The sequence below is a fragment of the Mus caroli genome, unplaced genomic scaffold, assembly GCF_978045245.1.
Source record: "Mus caroli unplaced genomic scaffold, Mus_caroli_1 scaffold_11, whole genome shotgun sequence".
Classification (NCBI taxonomy): domain Eukaryota; kingdom Metazoa; phylum Chordata; class Mammalia; order Rodentia; family Muridae; genus Mus; species Mus caroli.
In genome coordinates this window covers 106,561,548-106,583,735 of record NW_028227266.1, presented here as the reverse complement: position 1 = coordinate 106,583,735, position 22,188 = coordinate 106,561,548, and the positions used below count along the sequence as shown (strand labels likewise).

The window sequence follows — 22,188 nt, the reverse complement described above, 5'->3', positions numbered from 1 at the left end:
TCTGAACATTGAAGACTAGGGGAGTAGCTTTTGAGTTTAAAATTGAATTGGCAGCGTGGTGGCTCACCTTAAATCCCAGCAACCAGTGAGTTAGTTTTTTATATCACTCTGGCTTTCTTGGAACTCACCTTTGTAGACCAGACTGGCCTTGAACTCAGAGATCCACCTGCCTCTGGGATTAAAGGATCACCACACCCTGTTATAAAGTGGTTTCTATGATCTGTAGACAAATGTATATTTTCTGCAGTTAAATGTGTTATATATACTCAACCATAATTGGGCATATCTTAACATTTACATAATTGTATAGTGAGAATACATAGATACAAAAGAAAGATGTTGAGTATGTGTTCCTTCAGCCGTTTTTTCAGGCATTTCTAGCCAGTTTCAGTCACCCTAATTCCGGCACACCGTTAATCTTATCAAACTCGTAATCCCAGAAGGAGGTGAAAACTGGAGGGTCAGAAACAGTCCCACACTAAGGAGATGGATCTTAGTCAGTCTACATTGTGAATTCCAGGCTAGCCAGAAATATAGAGACCCTTTCTAAAGAAAAGAAAAGGGAGGGAAGGGAAGAAAAAAACAAACGAGGGAAATCCGCTCCCTAATAACTACATATGCAGAGGGCAAGTTACGGTAACTGGATGATAATATCTCCACAAAAAGCAGAGAGAGCGGGGGAAAAAAACCCACTAGGGTTTTATCTGTCTTGTTGGATTTTTTTTTTTTTAATGTGTAGTTGGGTGATGATTTGGTTTGAATTTGGGCTGCTTCATATTTACTTATTGTTGGTGTATTTGTTTTTTGTTTTTTTTTTAAAGATTTATTTATTATGTGTAAGTGCACTGTAGCTGTCTTCAGACACTCCAGAAGAGGGCGCCAGATCTCGTTACAGATGGTTGTGAGCCACCATGTGGTTGCTGGGATTTGAACTCTGGACCTTCGGAAGAGCAGTCGGGTGCTCTTACCCACTGAGCCATCTCACCAGCCCCATTGTTGGTGTATTTGAACACACATCCATGTTTGCCACATTAGACGACTTCTCTCATGCGTGGTTCTCTTTCTATCATGTGAGTTGCAGGGACAGAACTCAGGTTCTTAGGCTTGGCAGTAAGCCTTACCTGATGAGGCTATCTCACAGGTTTGGTTTTATTGTTGTTTTGTTTGCTTGTGACAGGGTCTTACAACAAAATATCCCTATTGTTCTGGAGTTCATATTCTAGTGCTGGCATGGCTTCTGAAAACAAGCTAGTTCAGTTTCTAGTTTACCGAATTATTAGCTCTGTATGTTTGTAAAACGAGACATTAATGACTTGACAAAGGAAAGAGAATGAAGTTGTCCAAAATGGCTTCAAAACCATGGCAACCCTTCTGCTTCGTTGTCTGGGGTGTAATTACAGGTGCACATTGTCACGCGGTGAGTTAAAAGATATTTGTGAGACCCCTGCACAAAGTCTAACCTAGCCTCTAGGGAAGTCATCAGTAGTATGCCTTCTCTACGAACTGGATTATACGTTTTACAGTGTGTCAAGCGCTGGTAAAGTTCACATCCGGGTTCTCAGAAGCTGAATGGCAGCTTTGTCATGGAGCAGTTGAAATACGCAAAAAAATTAACGCAGGGTCTAGTGACAGGCTGCCTGGGCGACCACACTTCCCGGCAGCCCTCGCGCAGACCGGCACCCTCGCTGATTGGACGTCTCTGGAGAGGCGGGTAGGATGGGAGGTGGGGGAAGGTCGACGCGCGAGGGACTGTGGGTAGGAGAAGACGGTCGGTGGAGACGCCATTTTGTGGAGCGGCCGAACCTTGTAGGAGGTTCTGGGGCGCAGAGCCGCTACTGCTCCTGCTTTGTTCCCTCTGTGGGGGTGAGTGCGGCTGCTGTCCATTACACCCCAGTGATTTTGCCATTGGTGCTGTCCCTTAAGTCTGCCTGTCAGCCGCCAGAGGAGACCGCTCAGCCGCGTCTTTGAAGGGACTAAACTAAGCAAGCGCTTGAGGGCCGCGCCCCTCCTCGCCTCTGGCTCTGCTGGCTTTCATAGGTCGCCCCCTAACCCGGTCCTCGACCCGCCTCTTTGGAGTTGTTTGTCTCTTGCTGGGACGTTGTCTCGAATCCCCTGTCGTGCAGAGCTGTGGAGCGCCTGGCAGTGTCTTAAGCCATCATCGCCCTGAGTCTGCAACTGAATCTCGCTCTGCGAAAGGTGGTTGGGAATGGGTGTGGGGAGGGATGGATGGAAGATAGGAAAGATGGACTGAATGCCGGATTCAGTTGCGCCGCCATCTCGGCTGCGATACCCCGCGGAGGTGGGCATGAGCAACCTCCCTTGGAGGTGGGTGCGGGCATCTCGGGCGAAAACGAGGGACAGCCGTAGCCGTTCGACCCCGGAACTTGACCCACTAGATGTCTCCTTTATTTTTTAAGTCAACGAATGTTTCTTAAGTGCTTGCTTTAAAGACCAGATTCTAAAAATGGCTGTAACTATAGTTTCTGGGACATCACAGGCACCATAGCTGTGTGATGTTTTATTACGGGAAAGGCTGTGGGTCACTCGGTGGTCTGTGTCGATCAGGGCTGGTCCAAGACATAGGTGTTATTGATACACAGATATTAAGCCGAGTCAAGGTTTGGTCTTGAAATAGATTGAGATCAGGCGATGTGTTATATATGTAAATTTCAATCAGATCAGCATTCCAGCTTCTAAGTTTTTGTCAGAAAAATTTGAGATGGTGTTACGATTTTAGTGTTGAATTTTATATTAACGAAGACAGTTGGATGAATGTTTTAATCATTGTCCATCTCAATAAATAGCGTTGCTTTGGTTATGAAAATCAGGAGCTTTTTGCTTTGTAATTGTAGTAGGGAGTATCCAAGGTGTCTAAATAAAGCCTTCACCCTTCTTGAGTTTCTTATTGAATTTATAATCTTAATATGTTAAAGTGCCCTTCATCTTCCTGCTTCTTAACAAAATTATGACTTAGTGTTGACAGCCTCCTTTTCCTTCCTCATTTTAGTCATTGTTAAGTATTAGCCACAGTTTCTATCCCAGTTTGTAGGGTTCTTGAATTAAGTGATCTCTGAAATTTGCAATTTTTCTCTTTCCCACACCTAGGGGAAAATTTAAGCCTTTTGAAGCAGTGTGCTAGCTCTTCAGTGAGACAATGGGTTCAGACAAAAGGTGAGTTTTAATACATGACATGCTTTTGATCTTAACAGCTTAGTTGGGGCTGAAATATTTGTTTAAAATTGTTTATTCAGCCCTGTGTGGTGATGGCAGCTTATAGATTTTAATCCCCGCAGAGACAGGCAAATCTCACTGAGTTCAAGGCCAGCCAGGGCTACATAGAGAAGGCCTGTCTCAAAAAAGGAAAAACAAAAACAAAACAAAACAACAACTACAGTAATAAATTATTTATTTTGCAAATGAATATTTAAATGTCTATTGTGTTTCAAGTGTTCCAAATGACTACTTTCATGATTCTGTTCTCACAAGCTTCAGTCTAGTGAGAGTTAACAGTTAGGATAAAAATGTAAAGGACTGCTGGACACATGAGGAGAAAGGAAAGTGTCTTGGGGCAAGTATTGTCGGAGGTACAGTCCAAAGGCTAAGAACTAGGTTAAGGAAAGCAGTGTGGAGTAGGCCATGGAAAGTTCCAGCTGTGGGCAGGAGCTATTCAAAGCAGTGAGTGAGTGCCAGTCCTTGCTATTCCCTAGTGATAGATACAGTGGCCTGGGAGGCTCAGAGCTGAGCAGTCTAGGAGCATGGCTTACATCAAGACGAGCGAGGAAGGGAAAGGCTAGAGAGTTAACATAGAACAGATTAGGACTGGGATGCAGCTCACTTGTCAGTGGTTTATGAGGCAGGAGTAGGTCCAGATACACTAAACAAAGGTGAAAACTGTTGGCTGTTTCAGCAACTGTGGATATGGAGACCTCGAATCATTTGACTTAACATAGCCTTCACATAATCTTATTATTGAGAGGCCAGTTCTTGTGATAGATGAAATTGACATCCAAGAAAGACTTATTTATGTCATAGGATATCATGTAGTCCTGTGACAGACTATTGCTCCAAATAACATGCGTAATTAAAATGTACCCTTTTGCAAATGTACCTTTTTGCCCATGGCTAAAAAAAAAAAATGTTATATGAAATAAACGTTTTCTGAGCCTGTCAGTTTGAAGTAATCATCCACTTCTGTGTACAGATGAACCACTTGGTTAAAAGGTTGACTGGCAGTGCTTGGAGGGAAGACATAGGTCGTCTAGAGCATTGGTCCATTTCTGGTTTGTGTGGCGCCCTTGAGAGTCTAAGTTGTTAAGATTAACTCTTCCATGCTGGTAGTGGTTGCTCTCAACTTTGATCCCTGCACTCACGAGGCAGAGGCAGGCAGATCTCTTGAGTACAAGACCAACATGGTGTACAAAGTGAGTTCCAGGACAGCAAGGGCTACACAGAGAAACCCTGTTTGAAAAACCAAAAAGGAAAAGGAAAAAAAAACAAAGATTTACTCTGAAATTGGATGAGATTTAGGTAACTGCTTTCTTGCTCTTTGGTCCGTATTATCTGAAATGGAAATAAAGGAATACTTTATCAACCATAGGCTTAAGAAAACACTAAGAATAAACTTTGAGAATATGTTCCCTTCTCAAAAACTTTAATCCAAATAACTAATAGTTATATTTTCTGACTTTGTGTCAATTCCTTAAAATTGTGTGTGTATATGTTTTCTCTCCTTTTTCTTGAGATAGTCTCACCACATAGACCTGGGTGGTCTAAAACTCTAGAGAGCACCCTCCTGCCTTTGCCTCCTCTGATTAAAGGCATGTATCACCACAACTTGCCTATGTATGTTCTTTCAGTAGATATCTTTGTAAACTAAACATTGGTGGTATGTTTTAAGGGATACATTAAACTATTTGGATGTATCTTATAAACTGATGTGTGAGGCGATTCTTTTTTTCTGATTGTATGAAACTATATACTTCAAATGATGTTTAAATGAACATTATTTTTTCTTGCAGAGTGAGTAGAACAGAACGTAGTGGAAGATATGGTTCCATCATAGACAGGGATGACCGTGATGAGCGTGAATCTAGAAGCAGGCGGCGGGATTCGGATTACAAAAGATCAAGCGATGATCGGAGAGGTGATCGATATGATGACTATCGGGACTATGATAGTCCAGAGGTGAGTAATAGCTATTGTCAATAAAAATTCTATGGACAATCTTCTTGTAAAGAAGTGTGGCGACTAGAAAATTACACTGATCGCTCAGAAGCATACTTAAGTGGAATGTAACTTCGAGAGACGAAGTGGGCCTTTAATACAGCCAATAGCCAAAGTCTATGTAAGGTTCCCGTGATGACATGGACGCCTTTGAGTACTTGAACTTCATGAGCTTCTCTGTATACCAGTGCAACCTTATAGAAGATAGGCTGCAAGGAGGACCATCGACTCTGCCAGGACCTCCTGTGTTAGCTCTGCTGTCCTGGAACTTACTGTATAGAGCTGGGCTGACTTGAGACTCACAGATACTCCTGTCTCTGCCTCCCAAGTTCTGGATTACAGATGTGGGCACTCTTTCCTGTGATGAGTTCACATCTTAGAGATGAGGTGGTGGAGGGTGGAACGTAGCTCAAGGAGAGAGCATTTGCGTAGCATGTGCAAGGCCATAGACTTGGTCCTCAGTATTTGTGGGGCTATTGGTTTGATTTAGTTTGATTTTGTTTTGTTTTGGTTTGGTTTTTTTTTTTTGGTTTTTCGAGACAGGGTTTCTCTGTGTAGCCCTGGCTGTCCTGGCACTCATTTTGTAGACCAGGCTGGCCTCGAACTCAGAAATTCGCCTGCCTCTGCCTCCCGAGTGCTGGGATTAAAGGCATGCGCCACCATCCATCACCCAGCACTTTCTTTTTTAATGTTGCATACTTGTTCCTATCTGTGTTTGGAAATAGTTATACAGCCTATGTACTTTTTTTTTTTTTAAGATTTATTTATTTATTATATGTAAGTATACTGTACCTGTCTTCAGACACACCAGAACAAGGCATCAGATCTCATTACAGATGGTTGTGAACCACCATGTGGTTGCTGGGATTTGAACTCAGGACCTCCAGAAGAGCAGTCAGTGCTCTTAACCACTGAGACATTTCTCCAGCCCCAGCCTATATACTTTTATACTTTTTGCACTTTTAAGGTTTATCAATACTTATATTGATGTTTTGCCTACATGGATGTCTATATGAGTGAGTGTACAGAGCCTCTGGAACTGGAGTTATAGACAGTTGTAAGATGTTCATGTGGGTACTGGGAATTGAACCTGAGTCCCATGAAATAGCACTTAACTATTGTTGAGCCATTTCTCCAGTCCTATAGTAATTTGTATAACAGGACACTTTTTTTATTTTTTGGTTTTTTCGAGACAGGGTTTCTCTGTATAGCCCTGGCTGTCCTGGAACTTACTTGTAGACCAGGCTGGCCTCAAACTCAGAAATCCGCCTGCCTCTGCCTCCCGAGTGCTGGGATTAAAGGCGTGTGCCACCACGTCCGGCTCAGGACACTATTTTTTTTTTTTTTTTTTTGGTTTCTCGAGACAGGGTTTCTCTGTGTAGCCCTGGCTCTCCTGGCACTCACTTTGTAGACCAGGCTGGCCTCGAACTCAGAAATTCGCCTGCCTCTGTCTCCCGAGTGCTGGGATTAAAGGCGTGCGCCACCGCGCCCGGCCAGGACACTATTTTTGTGTTACTATTTTATAGTGACTTATTAAACCATTCTTCACAACTAAGAGACTGTCATTTTAAGAAATACTGCATTGAAAGCTAGAGAGATGGCTCAGCAGTTAATGTTAGCTATTCTTGCAGAGGCTTCAGATTTGGTTTCTAGCACCCACATGGTGGTTTACAACTATCTTTAGCTCTAGTTCCAAGCTATCTGGCATCCTATTCTGGACTCTCTGGGTTCCAGGGATGCACATATGGGACACATAGGGTCTAGATCGAAGTGGCCTTAATTATAATTTTGCTTTCTTTGAACCAGAGAGAGCGTGAAAGAAGGAACAGTGACCGGTCTGAAGATGGCTATCATTCAGATGGGGACTATGGAGAGCATGACTATAGACATGACATCAGTGATGAGAGAGAGAGCAAGACCATCATGCTCCGTGGCCTTCCTATCACCATCACCGAGAGCGATGTAAGAGAAGCAACAAACAGCTCTAACATTCTAGTAGGGACAACAAACTTACTCGTTGTCTCATGGTACTATCTGATGTCATTTAGTGGAATAGATTTCTTTTTTTCGTGGTGGACTGAAGGAAAGTACTATTTATATCTAACCTTTGAAGATCAGTATAGAATTTTCTAAAGGTTTTGACTATAATAAGCCTTGTTTGTTCATTAACTATTAGATGGAACAGCTAATTCATGCTTTAAAGGTTTTAAAGCTGCTCATGATACTTCACACCTGTAATCTTAGCACTTAAGAAGTAGAAGCAAGAGAGGATCTCCCTGAGGATCCATCGTAAGTTCTAGACTAGCTAAGACTACACAGTCATATTCTGTCTCAAAAAAAAATTAACTTTTGTTTTTGAGGATTGGTCTTTCCCAAGCTCAGTCCTCCACTTGTACCTGAGTTGCCTCCTCCTACCCCCACTAATAATAAACTACCTCTATTTAAGGGGCTAGAAAGTTGATTTAGCAGTTGAGAACAGTGACTGCTCTTGCTGAGGATCTGGGTCCAATCCCAGTACCCACATGATGGATGGCTCACAACTGTCTGTAACTCTGACCTTCAAAGGTATGAGGCACAAATATGGTGCATAGCCATACATGGGGCAAAATACCTATGTGCATAAGATTTTGGAAATTTTTTGAAGAAAAATTAACTTTTAGTGCCCAGCCTGGTGCTGTATGCTAGTAATGTAAACACTGAGGAGGCTGAGGCAGAAGGACTGCTGATTTCAGGCCAGTCCAGGACCCTTAGAGCCCAAAGACTGAGCTCTAACACCACCATAAAGAAAGCCAGAAAGTAACAGTATTAGTAATCTGTCTTTTTATTCTGAACAGAATTACAGTTTCTACTTGAAATCTCAGAAAAGCATGTTGAAAAGGATACTTCTTTCTTTGGCATTTCTTTTTTTTTTTTTTAAGATTTATTTATTGGGGGGAGGTGAGGAGGCTGGTGAGATGCTCAGCGGGTAAGAGCACCGTCTGCTCTTCCAAAGGTCCTGAGCTCAAATCCCAGCAACCACATGGCGGCTCACAACCACCCATAATGAGATAAAACTTTGGGCCGGAACAAGCAGGGACTGAGTGAGCCGAGTTGATTGTAGCATGTGGGGTTGACCGGAGCGAGCCGAGGTCCTAAAAATTCCCAACAAACACATGAAGGCTCACAACCATCTGTACAGCTGTAGTATACTCACATACATAAAGTAGATAAATCTTTAAAGATTTATTTACTTTTATATGTGCATTGGTGTTTTACCTGCATGTGTGTCTGAAGGTGCCAGAAGGCCCCCGGACCTGGAGTTACAGGCAGTTGTGAGCTGCCATGTGGGCACTGAGAATTGAACCTGGGTTCTCTGGAAGAACAGTCAGTGCTCTTAACTGCTGAACCTTCACCCTGACATTTCTTAATTTCTAATAGTATTTCAAGTGTTAACTTTTTTCTAGCCACATGTACTTGCTTTTTATTTATTGTTCTTGGTTGAGATGCATTTGCTTCCCTTTGGAGTCCCTTCTGGGTCGTGATTCATGACCTACTAGGAGGAGCAGAACTCTTCCCTTTCACTGTTAGTGTTTTCACGTAGCACCTGTGCTGTGTGCATTTCTTTACACAATATTGCAGTTCTAAAAGCAAGCTTCTGTCTAAAGTAATTGTCCATTGTTCTAATCCCTGAAAGGCAGTACGCTGAAAGGAATGTGAGGTTAAACATGTTTTTTGTCGTGTTTGGGGTGGGAGTGCCTTCATGACAGGGTTTTTCCAGGTTGTCCTAGAAATCCTTCTGTAGCCTAGGCCGGTGTCAACTCAAGAGATCTGCCTGTCTCTGCCTCCTGAGTACTGGAGTTAAAAGCTTATGTTTTTACCACTACTACCACACATAATGTTTTTGTTTTTTAAGATCTATTTACTTATGTATATCAGCACTCTATTTACATGTATGCCTACATGACAGAAGAGGGCATTAGATTCCATTACATATCTTTGTGATCCTCCATGTGGTTGCTGGGAATTGAGCTCAGGACCTTTGGAAGAGCAGTCAGTGTTCTTAACTACCCAAAATGTTTTTTAAAGATATAAATGCCAGAATCTGTTGCCCAGGAGCGAAATAATAAATGTCATAATATTTAGTAAAAACTTAAATCTAAAGATACAGATGTTTAACCTGGAAGTAACTATTATAGTAAATGTGGGATAGGCTGTTTACAGTTAATATTAAGTTGTTATTTCATTGTCACCTTGGTACAAAGCCACCTACTGTTCCTTGAAAAAACATGAACAGCCAAGTCATCATTTGATAGTTATAGCATACAAAGCAAGTTGGCATTGCTGGATATAATAGCATGTGCTTATACTCTCAGTCGCTGAGGACTGAAGCACGATGGAGATTTGACATGAGTTTTAAACCAGTCTTGGCAAGACCTTTGTGTGTGTGTGTGAGAGAGAGAGAGAGAGACAGACAGACAGACAGACAGACAGACAGAGACAGATAAAGAGACTGACTTTGTTTTGGGGGGTCTCTGTAGTCTGATGTGTCCTGGGCTTTATTCCTTGCACATGGTGAGAGTATTCAGGGAGCCAATTGTTGTGTGGAAGTTTTTGTTTGGGGGTGAGGTGGGGATCTATGTGGTATTGACCATGCTAACCTCAAAGATATCCTCCTGCGTCTGCCTCCCAAGTGTTAGGGTTAAAGACATTTGCCACCATGTCTAGACTTTCTTCATAAGATATTGGATAACGTCTTGTTTGTTTGTTTGTTTCAAGACAGGGTTTCTCTGTGTAGTCCTAGCTGTCCTGGAACTCACTCTATAGACCAGGCTGGCCTTGAACTCAGAAACCCGCCTGCCTCTGCCTCCCAAGTGCTGGGATTAAGGGTGTACGCCACCACCGCCTAGATAAAGTCTTAACTGAAGAACACAGGAACTTTTTTCAGGAGAAATTTTAAAAGATGAGAAAAGAGCTACATGGGGGTAGATATTAGTTGACCTCATTTTTGAGAGGTAGAAATGCTTTGGTTGTGTAGAAAACTGGGGGAAGGGTATAGTGAATGGAATTATGAGCTGATATAAAGTATAGAAACATACTGAATCTAGATAAGGCCTTACACAGACAGCTTTATTTGGTAATGGTCAGATGCTACTGGCAGGAGAAAAAGGTTAGAATATTAGTTGGAGTCTTTGAAAACGCGGATAGCTATCGTTCCTGCCATTCCCAATTGGTTCAGTATCCCTAGACAGTGTGCCTGTTAGGATCCCAACAGTTTCTGTCATATGTGGTATCAGTCAACTTGATTGATTGCTGTTACATTGATTGATTTGGAAGCACACATGTGAAGGTCAGAAAACAGCTTGCAGGAGTCGGTTCTTTAGTTTCAGTGTGAGTCTTGGAGATGGCCTTTGTCTACTGAGCCATCTTAACTGAGCATAAGTTTTTTTTTCTTGTTTTCCAATAAATAATAGAGAAAATCTGTTTCCTTTGTTTATTAACAAGCTAATACCAACCATGCCAAACTTAAAACTAAAACTGGGTTAAAAAGTGAATCTGGCCGGGCAGTGGTGGCGTAGGCCTTTAATCCCAGCACTTGGGAGGCAGAGGCAGGCGGATTTCTTGAGTTCGAGGCCAGCCTGGTCTACAGAGTGAGTTCCAGGACAGCCAGAGAAACCCTGTCTCGAAAAACTTTAAAAAAAAAGAAAAAAAAAGTGAATCTGTGTGTTCTTTTATTGGCCAGTCCAGAAAAGGATGACATTGGAAGTATTAGGGGTGAGAGAGTATGTGAGAGAGAACAGGAATTTTAATTTACAGCATTTCTATATCTGTCTTTTAGGTTTTTCGAGACAGGGTTTCTCTGTGTAGCCCTGGCTGTCCTGGAACTCACTCTGTAGACCAGGCTGGCCTCAAACTCAGAAATCCGCCTGCCTCTGCCTCCCAAGTGCAGGGATTAAAGGCATGCGCCACCACGCCCGACTTGCCTCAAACTTTTGATCCTCTGTTTCCATCTCCTGATTGGGATTTGAGGCCTGAACTTGGCTGACTCTTTTATTCTTGGTCAAATATGCTCTGAGGACAGTGACATATCCTGTGTTCTTCAGAATACAAGTCCATGAGATTAAGGATTTAGTCATGTCATGATCAGAACTGTAGAATAATGTAAATAACTGGACTGGAGGAAAGTATCTAGGTAGCACATAGCTAGATTGTTAGCTTTATTTTTATGAAAATAGTGTCTATAGCCTTTAAGATAAATGTATTTTAGGATGGTATAAGTGAAAAACTTGCTAAACAGCTGATATAATCCTACTTCTTAAGCTTTTTTATGGCTGTAGCTTAATCTAACTGTAAAACCCTGTACAGATTCGAGAAATGATGGAGTCCTTTGAAGGCCCTCAGCCTGCAGATGTGAGGCTGATGAAGAGGAAAACAGGTGAGAGCTTGCTTGGTTCCTGCCTGTTAGAGTTCTCTTCCCCGTTCCCACCTCAGTCCCTAAAAAACATCCTGATAAACCCCAGCCTTCCAACACGTGAATTCAGAATGAAAGGTTTGCCATGGCTAAGGAATATGAATGACTTTGAAAACGATGCTAGCATCTGAGGAACGTTTTAAAAACTTTGCTTTTAGGGGTTTTCTTTTCCTTCGGTAAGTAGAGATTTATGAACTCGTTGTTTGACTGTTCATAGTCGGTTGCATGGTTACTTAAGTGTGGAGTCAAATCAAGTGGCATTTAATTCAGGCGGCTGTTCCTTGCCATGGCAAAGTATCAAGAAGATCCCCAAGTCAAGTCACATTTGTAAAGCTGCTTCCCAATTGGCTTTGTCACGCAGTGTTGAAGCAGTGGGAGAGAGATTCACCTGTTATAAAGGAACTGACTAACACGAGTATCCCGTCTATATCTGAATGCTGTCTCTAGGTGTAAGCCGTGGTTTCGCCTTCGTGGAGTTTTATCACTTGCAAGATGCTACCAGCTGGATGGAAGCCAATCAGGTTGCTTCACTCACCAAGTCTAGATATTCATGAAAATGGAACAAGTCTGTACAATTTAAAAAAAAAAAAGGTTGAAGGTGGTTTGTTCCAAAGGAGTGACTTGACTTTAATATTTTTAACAATAACAAAAAAAGCTTTGTGTATATTAAAATTGACGTTGCTAGAGTAAATACAGTTCCAAGGAGACTGTTAGAGAATTTGTTCTGATTTTAAACATGGCTACCTGACAGAACTTTACCTTCTGAAAATGTGTGTAGGAGTCAACAGTATAACCTTTCCCCGACTGACTACTCCTGCTCTGAACTATCAACTCCATTTGACAGTGAAGAGAACACAGTGGAAGTCTGTAGCAGACACTTTTACGCCTGATTCCAACCATATGCCAACCAGAGGCATAACCTCGCACATGGAGCTTGTGAGGCTGTTAAGGACCAAGTAGAATTTTTGAACAATAAGATTGGTATGGAATCAGTGTGTTCTTGCTGTCTAATCTAGGCATAGTGACATTAAGAATCTCATGTCCCTGAGAATGCCTCTTAAAATAAATCATCTATTGAAGCCTTAACTGAAATATTCTATACTATGTCAAAATAATGTTAAATGTTTGTCACTTACAGATTTTTTTTTGCAAGAACCTCAAAGAACAATATATTGACTTCCTTTAACTAGGAAGTTACTTGATTTATATGTGTGGTTTTTTAACAGTATTTTATGATTCGAGTCACCTAAGAGTTAGGTTATATAATTGGCCAATAATAACCATTTATAGCAAGACTTAATTTAAGATAAAGGTATTTCTTTGACCGATTTGTATTGCCTTGTAGCATCAGACTATAATCTTAATGCACTATCTCAAAAAAATAAAATATATTCTTAGTTTCTTAACCCAGAAATTAGAACCTGTCAAATATGGTGACTCACTCTTGTAATCTCAGAATCAGGAGAGTGAGTGAGAAAGACAGTCATAAATTCAAGGCCAGCCTGGGCTACAGAGTAAGACTTTTAAAAAAAAAAATCAAGCCAGGCAGTGGTGATACATACCTTTAATCCCAGCACTCAGATAAATGTCTTGAGTTTGAGGACAGCCTGGTCTATAGCATGAGTTCCAGGACAATAAGCACTACCTAATGAGACCCTGTCTCTAAATAACCAACCATCACGGTCCTCTCTTAAAACAGAACTTCATTTGTTTTACCATGAATACCATTCTAGTAAATCTAGAATGTCACAATAAAGTTTCCTGTGTAAGTCTATTTTCTTGACAGCCACTTTTGGTACAGTATATGTGTCAGAATGGATAACCTAAGAAATTAAAACCAATAAGGCATTTTAAAGTTTTTGCAATTTTAATGTATACAAAGCTTTATTAATATGAATTTTTTTATATAATTCAAATTCACTCCAGAAATAAAAGGCCAGTAGGATTAGGAACCCAGTGGTAGATTGGAGTCTCTCCCAGCACACATCCCTCCTAGTGGGATATGTTGATGTTTTACATTTGCTTCTGTACATCATAGTGCATAGATGGCCTTTCTGTTCTTTCCAACTTGGCCAGACATGCAATTTTGCCTTTAGATGATACAAAAATAAAGTTCACAGCATGATTTGTGAGAACCAAATTGCCCAATGGTATTTATTTGTAAAGGGGTCAGACTCCTTTTAAACATTTGAGCTGGATATGTTGGCTCACGCCTTTAATCCCAGAACTCCAGAGACAGAGACAGGCAGATTTCAGAAACACATAATGAGACACTGTCTCAAAAAAATGTAAAATAAAATCTGAATATCCTATTTAAGTCTGTTCTTATAGTTTTAGACAACTATTACAACCACCACTCCCCTTCCTGTGAAAAGAACAGAGAAGACACTCCTATAAATGAAGGCTCTCCGGGGGCAGGGGCCAGGGATGCTCTTGGCTTGATTCATTCAGCTCAGAGTTTTGACCTTTCAAAGTGCAGTCCCTTTTACTCACTCGGCTGACTTAAGTGATGAGGTGTTATATATATATACATATATACATACACTTTATGAACTTTCCTAACCCCCTGAAGAAACTTCATTGGCCTCCTGGTTACTCATCCTGACAAGAATACGATCCATTGCGGAGAAAAAGCACACCAGTCACCTAGGATATGACAGGAGACAGTCACATTTGGCAAGAAAACCTTTTAGCCGTTTTACAGTTGGCAGCATTGAGAGTAGTCCTTACTCAGAAGGAGATAAGATCAAGTTCCCTTTTAAAATGAGACCCCGCCCCCTCTCTCTTTGTCCCTCCAAAGAATACATCCAAAGAAGCAAGAATTTGGGGGAAGGGAAAATACAAAGACTTGTACATTATATAATGATGGGGGACTGGGAAAAGGTGATGCCAAGCCTAAGGACACCATGTTAAGGGCTAATAAAGGAGACAGTCTCAGAACTGGAAGAGGTCTGTCTTCTGTTTGAAATATACTGTCACTCTCAGGCATCCTGTCAATGCTAAATAGTAGGACTTCTGTCTCTGCGGGAGACAGCCTGGTGCATGTCAGCGTTTAGTGTTTGGCAGCTTTCTCAGCACTCCCTGACTCCGTTTACCTTTACTCCGCATCCCATTCTCTTACTGCCTATCTGAAGCATTGGATGGGCAGAGTATAGGTGGCGGTGGTTGGTCTTCCCCGTATGTTGTCCATTTAATTCCAGAGCACTGATTTTTCCGAAGTGTGCTCTGCCCTGGGAAAATGGACACATATATCTCACAATGGGAATAACTAATTGCTTCTTTTTTTTACAGAAAAAATTGGTGATTCAAGGAAAGCACATTGCAATGCATTATAGCAATCCCAGACCTAAATTTGAAGATTGGCTTTGTAACAAGGTAAGCATATATTCTTCCCAAATTACATATACTAAGTTTTTCTCTCTGTTCATTTGTTTGGTATCTTAACAAGAAAATGAGAACAATGACTGGCTTGTATCAGAAGACTGCTTTTATGTGCCTCCTGACTTTTCTTTGGCCTTCCTGTGCTGGTATTAGAGGGCAGGATCCCTGGACTCTCTGGAGCTTTTGTTTTATGGAGATCAAGGATTCTAACCTAGAGTTTGGATTACAAGTTTAGTTTTAGATGTGTTTCACTTTGTTGCTTATGAAATTTGTTGTTGTTTTTTAAAGATTTGTTTATTTTATGTATATGAGTACACTGTTGCTACCTTCAGACACACACACACCAGAAGAGGGCATCAAATCTCATTACAGATGGTTGTGAGCCACCATGTGGTTGTTGGGAATTGAACTCAGGACCTCTGAAAAGAGCAGTCAGTGTTCTTTTTTTTTTTTTTTTAAGATTTTATTTATTATAAGTACCCTGTAGCTGTCTTCAGACACTCCAGAAGAGGGCGCCAGATCTCGTTGCGGATGGTTGTGAGCCACCATGTGGTTGCTGGGATTTGAACTCAGGACCTTCGGAAGAGCAGTCGGGTGCTCTTACCCACTGAGCCATCTCACCAGCCCGCAGTCAGTGTTCTTAACCACTGAGCCATCTCTCCAGCCCCTCTTAGGAAATTTTTAAGGTCTCAGCTTTTGACGTACCCTTTCTATTACCCTCTGTGTTAACAGACATCCCTTAGACCTTTGGTGTACAGTAGTATTGCTCCTGACACCAGCGCTGAGTGTTGAACTTGTTTGGGAGTCTTATTATTTTGAGAGTACTAAGATTACTCACTGCGAATGTGTCTACTATGGGGAAACTTCCTGTTCGTGTTATATTGTGTTTGTATATATGACAGTTCATGTAATGCTCTTAATATAAGAAAGAGCTTTTGTTAGTGGCTGCTTCCAAAAACCTCATCTTTGTGAAAGTGGAATCCTACTTCAAATTACAATGTTTTTCTTGGAAGAATTCACAGGGTGTAACATGCTGAAATTTTAGGCATATGCCCTTTGTCTAGGATACATACTAGCAGCTTTTGCTTTTGTATTTAGTTATTGAGTTACTGGTGGCTTCACTGCTCTAACCCACATGATGACTAGAAAGCCTGGACTAATGTAAGAAATAATTACAGATAAAACTTTTTTTTTTCCAGTGCTGCCTTAACAATTTCAGGAAAAGACTAAAATGCTTCCGATGTGGAGCAGACAAGTTTGGTAAGCGTGGATTCGGCTGTTTGGAAAATGCAATTAAACCTGACTTACTGCCTGTAAATCCGAGGAAAAAAAATGTAGCTTTCTAGGATATTTAAGCTAGGAACTTACATAATAACGTAACTCTTTTACCTTGGGCTAAGTAGATGCTGATGCTGATTGTGAAAGATCAGAAAATTCTTTTCCAAAATTAAGGTGCTGTTCGCCTGGTTTGCATGCTACGTCTGCTTTTGTTTAATACATAGTGGTACTATCTCCCACTGGTCCAGTAATTGCATTCCATATTAGCGGTCAGAATTATGAGCTTAAAGTATAGCCATCATTTCCTAAAAGAAAAGACAATATCATGGAGTCTCATAGTTTTGCTGAATTAGAATAAAAAGTTCAAAGCCTACATGGGCTATATATATATAGTAGGCTTCAAGGTGACCTAAGTTACATAGGAATATTATTAAGAAATGGTAGCAGGTAGAGAGTGGGAGATGGTTCAGTAGCTAAAGTATTTTCTGTACAAGCTTGAGGACCTGAGTTCACACCCTCGACACCCACATCATTTAAAAAAAAAAATTAGGCAGGGCATGGTGGCATGATTGTAATTGTAGTGCTGGGGAGGCTGGGTGGCAGGACAGTCCCTGGTACTGTGGCCAGCTTGCATATGGGTCAGCTCAAAGTGAATGAAAAACCTTGTCCAAAAATAAATAAGCAGTAGACACCCCAGACATAGACTTCTCCCCGCACTTACACACATGTGACTCAGCATGTGCATATACCATACAGAGAGACACCATTGCCATCAATTTTTTTTAAATGTCTGCTAGATGTGATTAAAATAAAAAGGGTTGGCTCTCAGGAGATGAAAGCAAGATAATAGTGAGTCCAGGTCATCCTCAACTATATAGCAAGTTTGTTACCAACCTTAGCTACATGAAACTGTCTCATACAGAAGTACTTCAGAGTTACAATATATTTCTTTGTTAAAAATATTTTGGAGGTGGGAATGGTGGTTCTCATCTCTAATCCTCACAGTTCTCAGGAAACTGAGATAGGATTACCAAGAGGTCAAGACTTGTCTGGGCTTTGCACTAAGACCTTGTTAAGACTATTGGAAACAAAAAGAAAATGCTCTGGGGAGGTGAAGATGAATATTTCTCTGGCAGAGCTCTTGCCAAGCATGCACAAGGGACCTTGATATGAGACATGTACCCCCAACGGCCATAAAAAGAAAGAAGTGGCGCTTGTCTCTCTGTCTGTCTGTCTTCATTTGTATCTCTTTTACTCCTAGACTCTGAACAGGAAGTGCCCCCCGGAACCACAGAGTCTGCTCAGTCCGTGGACTACTACTGTGATAGTGAGTTCAAACACGATCCTTTGACGCTTATGTTTAACGTTGACTTCCCAGCTCCCTTACATTTTTAAAATGAGCTTTGGTTTGCCCTGTGGAAGATATTTGGAATTTTCTTAGCCTATCAGGGTGAAAAATATGCTAGAACCTACGAAATGTATATTTTTGCCTGTAAACCTGCCTTTAAAAAGCATTGATGGTAAGAAAGCTTAATTGTTATTTTTCTCATTTACCAACAGCTATCATTCTTCGGAACATAGCTCCGCATACTGTGGTGGATTCCATCATGACAGCCCTATCTCCCTATGCTTCCTTAGCTGTCAATAACATTCGCCTCATAAAAGACAAACAGACGCAACAGAACAGAGGGTTTGCATTTGTGCAGCTATCTTCTGCAATGGTGAGGGTCTCCATTGGCCTTTCAGAGTTCGTGTGTGTGTGTGTGTGTTGTGTTCCCGGACCCCCACCCCATCCCCCCCCCCTTTTTTCTTTTTTGAAAAAAATAAGTTGTTCTAGGCTGTATAACTACAAAGAGTTAACAGAGCTGAAGTTTGTAGCTTTAGATTGGTTTTAGTATTTGTTTCCTTAGCAATTCTGGATATCTTCATATCCAAGGGGTGTTTCTTTTCTCAGACTTTATGTCCAGAAGCAGGTTAAGAAATTACTGCTTATTTACTTACTTTCTTTCTTTCCTTCTTTCTTTCTATCTATCTATCTTTCTTTCTTTTTTTCTCCCTCTCCTCTCTCTCTCTCTCTCTCTCTCTCTTTCTTTCTTTCTCCTTCTTTCGTAATGGATAACTCTATTTTCTTACAGGGAGTAGATGGTAGGACGATATTATCTTTAATTCTTTTTAATTACTTTCTCCTTCAGGATGCCTCTCAGCTGCTTCAGATACTACAGAGTCTCCATCCTCCATTGAAAATTGATGGGAAAACTATTGGAGTTGATTTTGCAAAAAGTGCCAGAAAGTGAGTGGTGTCATCGTCCTCATTTCAAACTCTTTAACAGCTGCATATTTCCGTATGTAAGGATGTTTGCCATTGTACCTCAGCTCCATACTGTCAACACAGTTTCCCTGGGTAGACCAAGAGGGAAAAGGTCGTCTTCTCTTAGGGCTTATCCTTCCAGTCCTTTATCTCCAGCTAATAATGGTTGCCAGAAATGGTTTCATCATATGGATTGAAAACACATTCTATTCAAACTCAAGCAGTGTTAATGCAAGCCTGTCCAGAAATAATCCTTAGCTTGCAGGAGAGCATGCTAATGTATTACATTACTGTCTAATGCTGTAAGTATCCTTTGTTCAGAGCCTATCGATGGTTTAGTAGGTATAGATAGCACTTGCCCTAACTGTAACCTTGGTGCTGAGGTGGAGACAGGGAGATCTTGGCAGACCTTGTCTCAAAAAATAAGGTAGAGAATGAGAAGAGGATACCATATGTCAACCTCTAGTCTCCACATACAGTGAGCCTACCTTCACATCTTCACATGTACAGTACACAAAGTTTCCTTCTCTAGCATTGCTAATCATCTAACACATACCTTATTGGATCACTTATAAAGTAGATCAGTGACATCCACAAAGGTTTACAAAGGCCCCTCTTCTTAGGAAATTCACCCTTACTAGCATTTGAGTCACATATCCCTTCCCTCAACCCCAAAGGCTGGAATGAATTTGGCACAGTGGAAGCACAAACTTTAGACATACAGAGAGAATCAATCACATGATATTACATCTTTGTAATTTCAGAGATTTGGTCCTTCCAGATGGTAACCGAGTCAGCGCCTTCTCTGTAGCTAGTACAGCCATTGCTGCTGCTCAGTGGTCATCCACTCAGGTAAGAGTAATGAGGAAGGGTCTTTTTCCTTAAAATGGCTTTTCTTGTGCTGAACATAAGCTTGCTTGCTGAAATGTTTTTAGGGATTGCTTTCTGACATCTTTATTGTATACTAATTTTACCTTTGTTTTTTGTTTTTGTTTTTCTTTTGATATTCTATAGTCTCAAAGTGGTGAAGGAGGCAGTGTTGACTACAGTTACATGCAGCCAGGACAGGATGGCTACACACAGTACACTCAAGTAAGTGAACTTAGCTGAGCTTCAGCTTCTAATCTACAGACTGTGTCTAAAATAGCAGCTCTAATGGTGGACCTTCCTTCAGTACTCACAGGATTACCAGCAGTTTTATCAGCAGCAAGCTGGAGGACTGGAGTCTGATACATCAGCTACATCAGGTAATCAGCATCATCTTTGTTGTGCTTTTGTTTAAATAACTGTGGTTAAGGAAATATTATCTAGACCCAAAGCTACAAGTTCATATCCTTGCAAGAATTGAGAGGGCATGTTGAAGACTGTCATTAGCCCAGAAGTCCAGTAAAAAATTGTGTATACTGACTCAATATAACTTAGAGACACTGCTATGATTAACACTGTTCTTGGAATTTAGCTGTATTTCTCACCCCACGTTGAATCTTGAATGACCACAGAAGTTTAGCTCAGCAGAGAGTATGTGGCCCTATAGCAACACCCACCAGCAGAGCCACAGTAGGAGAATGTTGGTAGGCAGTGTGATGGCCCACATCTTTAGACCCAGCACTCTGTAGACAGTGTCCAGCCTGACCTAGAGATGGAGTTCCAGGACTTCACAGATAGTTATTGTCTCCAAAAAGCAGGGGGAAAACTTGGGTAGTTAGCTATGGTGGTTGTGTAGCCTGGTGTGGCGGCACACACACCCTAAAGTCCAAGGCTGGTGGACCTCTTGTTTTGCAGGTGCAAAACCTTCATAGTGAAGTTTGCAGGGAGTGGAGTCTTTGGGACTAGGATGAAGCTCAGTTTGTATAGTGTTATGTAGCATAGATGAAGCCTGAACTAAGTCCCCAGCACTGTATAAAACTGGGAATTGTTTGTGCCTTTAATGTCAGTACACAGAAGGTGGAGATCAGAAACAAGTTCGAGGTCATCCTCAGAGTTACAGCACTTTCCAAATGAACCTTTGCTACATGAGGCTGCCATCGAAAAAAGAGTTTGCTTTAAGTTTTTTTCCATGACTATAAAATATAAAGTCTTAAGAGTCAAATCTTTTCTTTGCCCAAAGATAAAGATTTTTGCTTCTCTTACTTTCTTAGCCATAGTTATGGAGTGTAAAAGTTTTGGGCTTTTTGAGGCAAGGTTTCTCTGTGTTGTCTTGGCTGTCCTGGAACTCACTATGTAGACCAGGCTGGCCTCGAACTTACATTCCATGTAGAGGATTCATGAATTTGAGGCCACCATTTAAACTCCATAACAAAACCCTACTCCTCCCACACACACACCCCAACCCCCAAAAAGAGAGACACAAACAGCTTACAGTGTTACGGCTACCATGAACAGTTGTGCTAGTGCTCTGCCTAACCTTTCTGTTTATCACCAGGCACCACAGTGACTACCACCTCAGCAGCTGTAGTATCCCAAAGTCCCCAACTCTATAATCAGACCTCCAACCCACCTGGCTCTCCGGTAATCTTTTGCTCTTAAATACAGAATTGATAGCTTTGTTGCTATGTTGCTATTAACCTTTCCTGGTGTATGAGCCAGGATTGACTAATTACATACATTTTACCCAATTTCTTTATTAGTTTTCAAAAATTATTGTATGTATGTGCATTCGTTTTAAATATAAAGTACCAAGCAGGTCATATTTATACTTTGTAAATGCTTCCGCATGACTTATAGAAAGTTGTCAGCATGTCTTTTGCTATAGAGCTGCCCTAGATCCTGCTGCAGAGCATCTGTCAGGGGAGTCCCTCCTCCTAGATGATTACAGTGACTTAGTTCTTTTAAGAGGCTTTACAGTTGAAATTACATTGAAGCTAATGTTCTTTCCAGACTGAGGAAGCACAGCCTAGCACTAGCACAAGTACACAGGCCCCCGCTGCTTCCCCTACTGGTGTAGTTCCTGGTACCAAGTATGGTAAGCCAATCTCATGGGACTCTTGACAGTTGGAAGGTCATAATTTTTGCCTTTGTTGTTAATAAAGTTCCTCTCCCTTTGAAACGGGTGTCAGAGGGACAATTGGGAAGGTGAAGAAAGAATATTGAGGCCTACGGTAGCTCACTGGCTTAGAGATTAACATCAAGTTTCTTACATTGAATTACTTGGCTGCATTTTGTTTTTGCAGCAGTACCTGACACATCTACTTATCAATATGATGAATCATCAGGATATTATTATGATCCTACAACAGGGCTCTACTATGACCCTAACTCACAGGTAAGTGCTATTTCCCTCCTTAATAGCACTAGAAAAAACTTGGTTCAGGGCATGAGATGAAATATTTCCTAAAAGGATTGTGTGATCCAGATAAGTTGTAAGATTTTTCTTTCATTAATTTTTTCATGGCTACAAATAAATAATTTTCATTTCAGGACTTAGGGTTAAAAAATATTTACAGTCCTAATGGGATGTCTCAGTGGGTAAAAGTACTTGCCATGCAAGCCTGACAACCTGAATTTGATCCCTAGAACCAAGGTGGCAAAAGAAAGCCAGCTTCCCCATACA

At 41.2% G+C, this 22,188-nt stretch overlaps 1 protein-coding gene across 2 annotated transcripts in view; it reads left to right on the top strand.

The window, feature by feature from the left end:
* The first annotated feature begins 1,745 nt into the window (after positions 1 to 1,745).
* Positions 1,746 to 22,188, top strand: part of Rbm5 (RNA binding motif protein 5) — a 30,130-nt gene continuing 9,687 nt past the window's right edge. The window contains exons 1-17 of one of the 2 annotated variants that reach the window (XM_021171407.2): positions 1,746 to 1,863; positions 3,106 to 3,171; positions 5,019 to 5,184; positions 7,030 to 7,185; positions 11,566 to 11,635; positions 12,119 to 12,192; positions 14,963 to 15,046; positions 16,252 to 16,312; positions 17,592 to 17,657; positions 17,891 to 18,051; positions 18,523 to 18,620; positions 19,403 to 19,490; positions 19,653 to 19,730; positions 19,813 to 19,885; positions 21,061 to 21,146; positions 21,516 to 21,600; positions 21,809 to 21,900. In XM_021171407.2, coding sequence (XP_021027066.1) covers positions 3,155 to 3,171; positions 5,019 to 5,184; positions 7,030 to 7,185; positions 11,566 to 11,635; positions 12,119 to 12,192; positions 14,963 to 15,046; positions 16,252 to 16,312; positions 17,592 to 17,657; positions 17,891 to 18,051; positions 18,523 to 18,620; positions 19,403 to 19,490; positions 19,653 to 19,730; positions 19,813 to 19,885; positions 21,061 to 21,146; positions 21,516 to 21,600; positions 21,809 to 21,900 — 1,455 coding nt within the window. In that variant the 5' untranslated portion in view covers positions 1,746 to 1,863; positions 3,106 to 3,154. The other variant, XM_021171408.3, reaches the window with a different exon arrangement.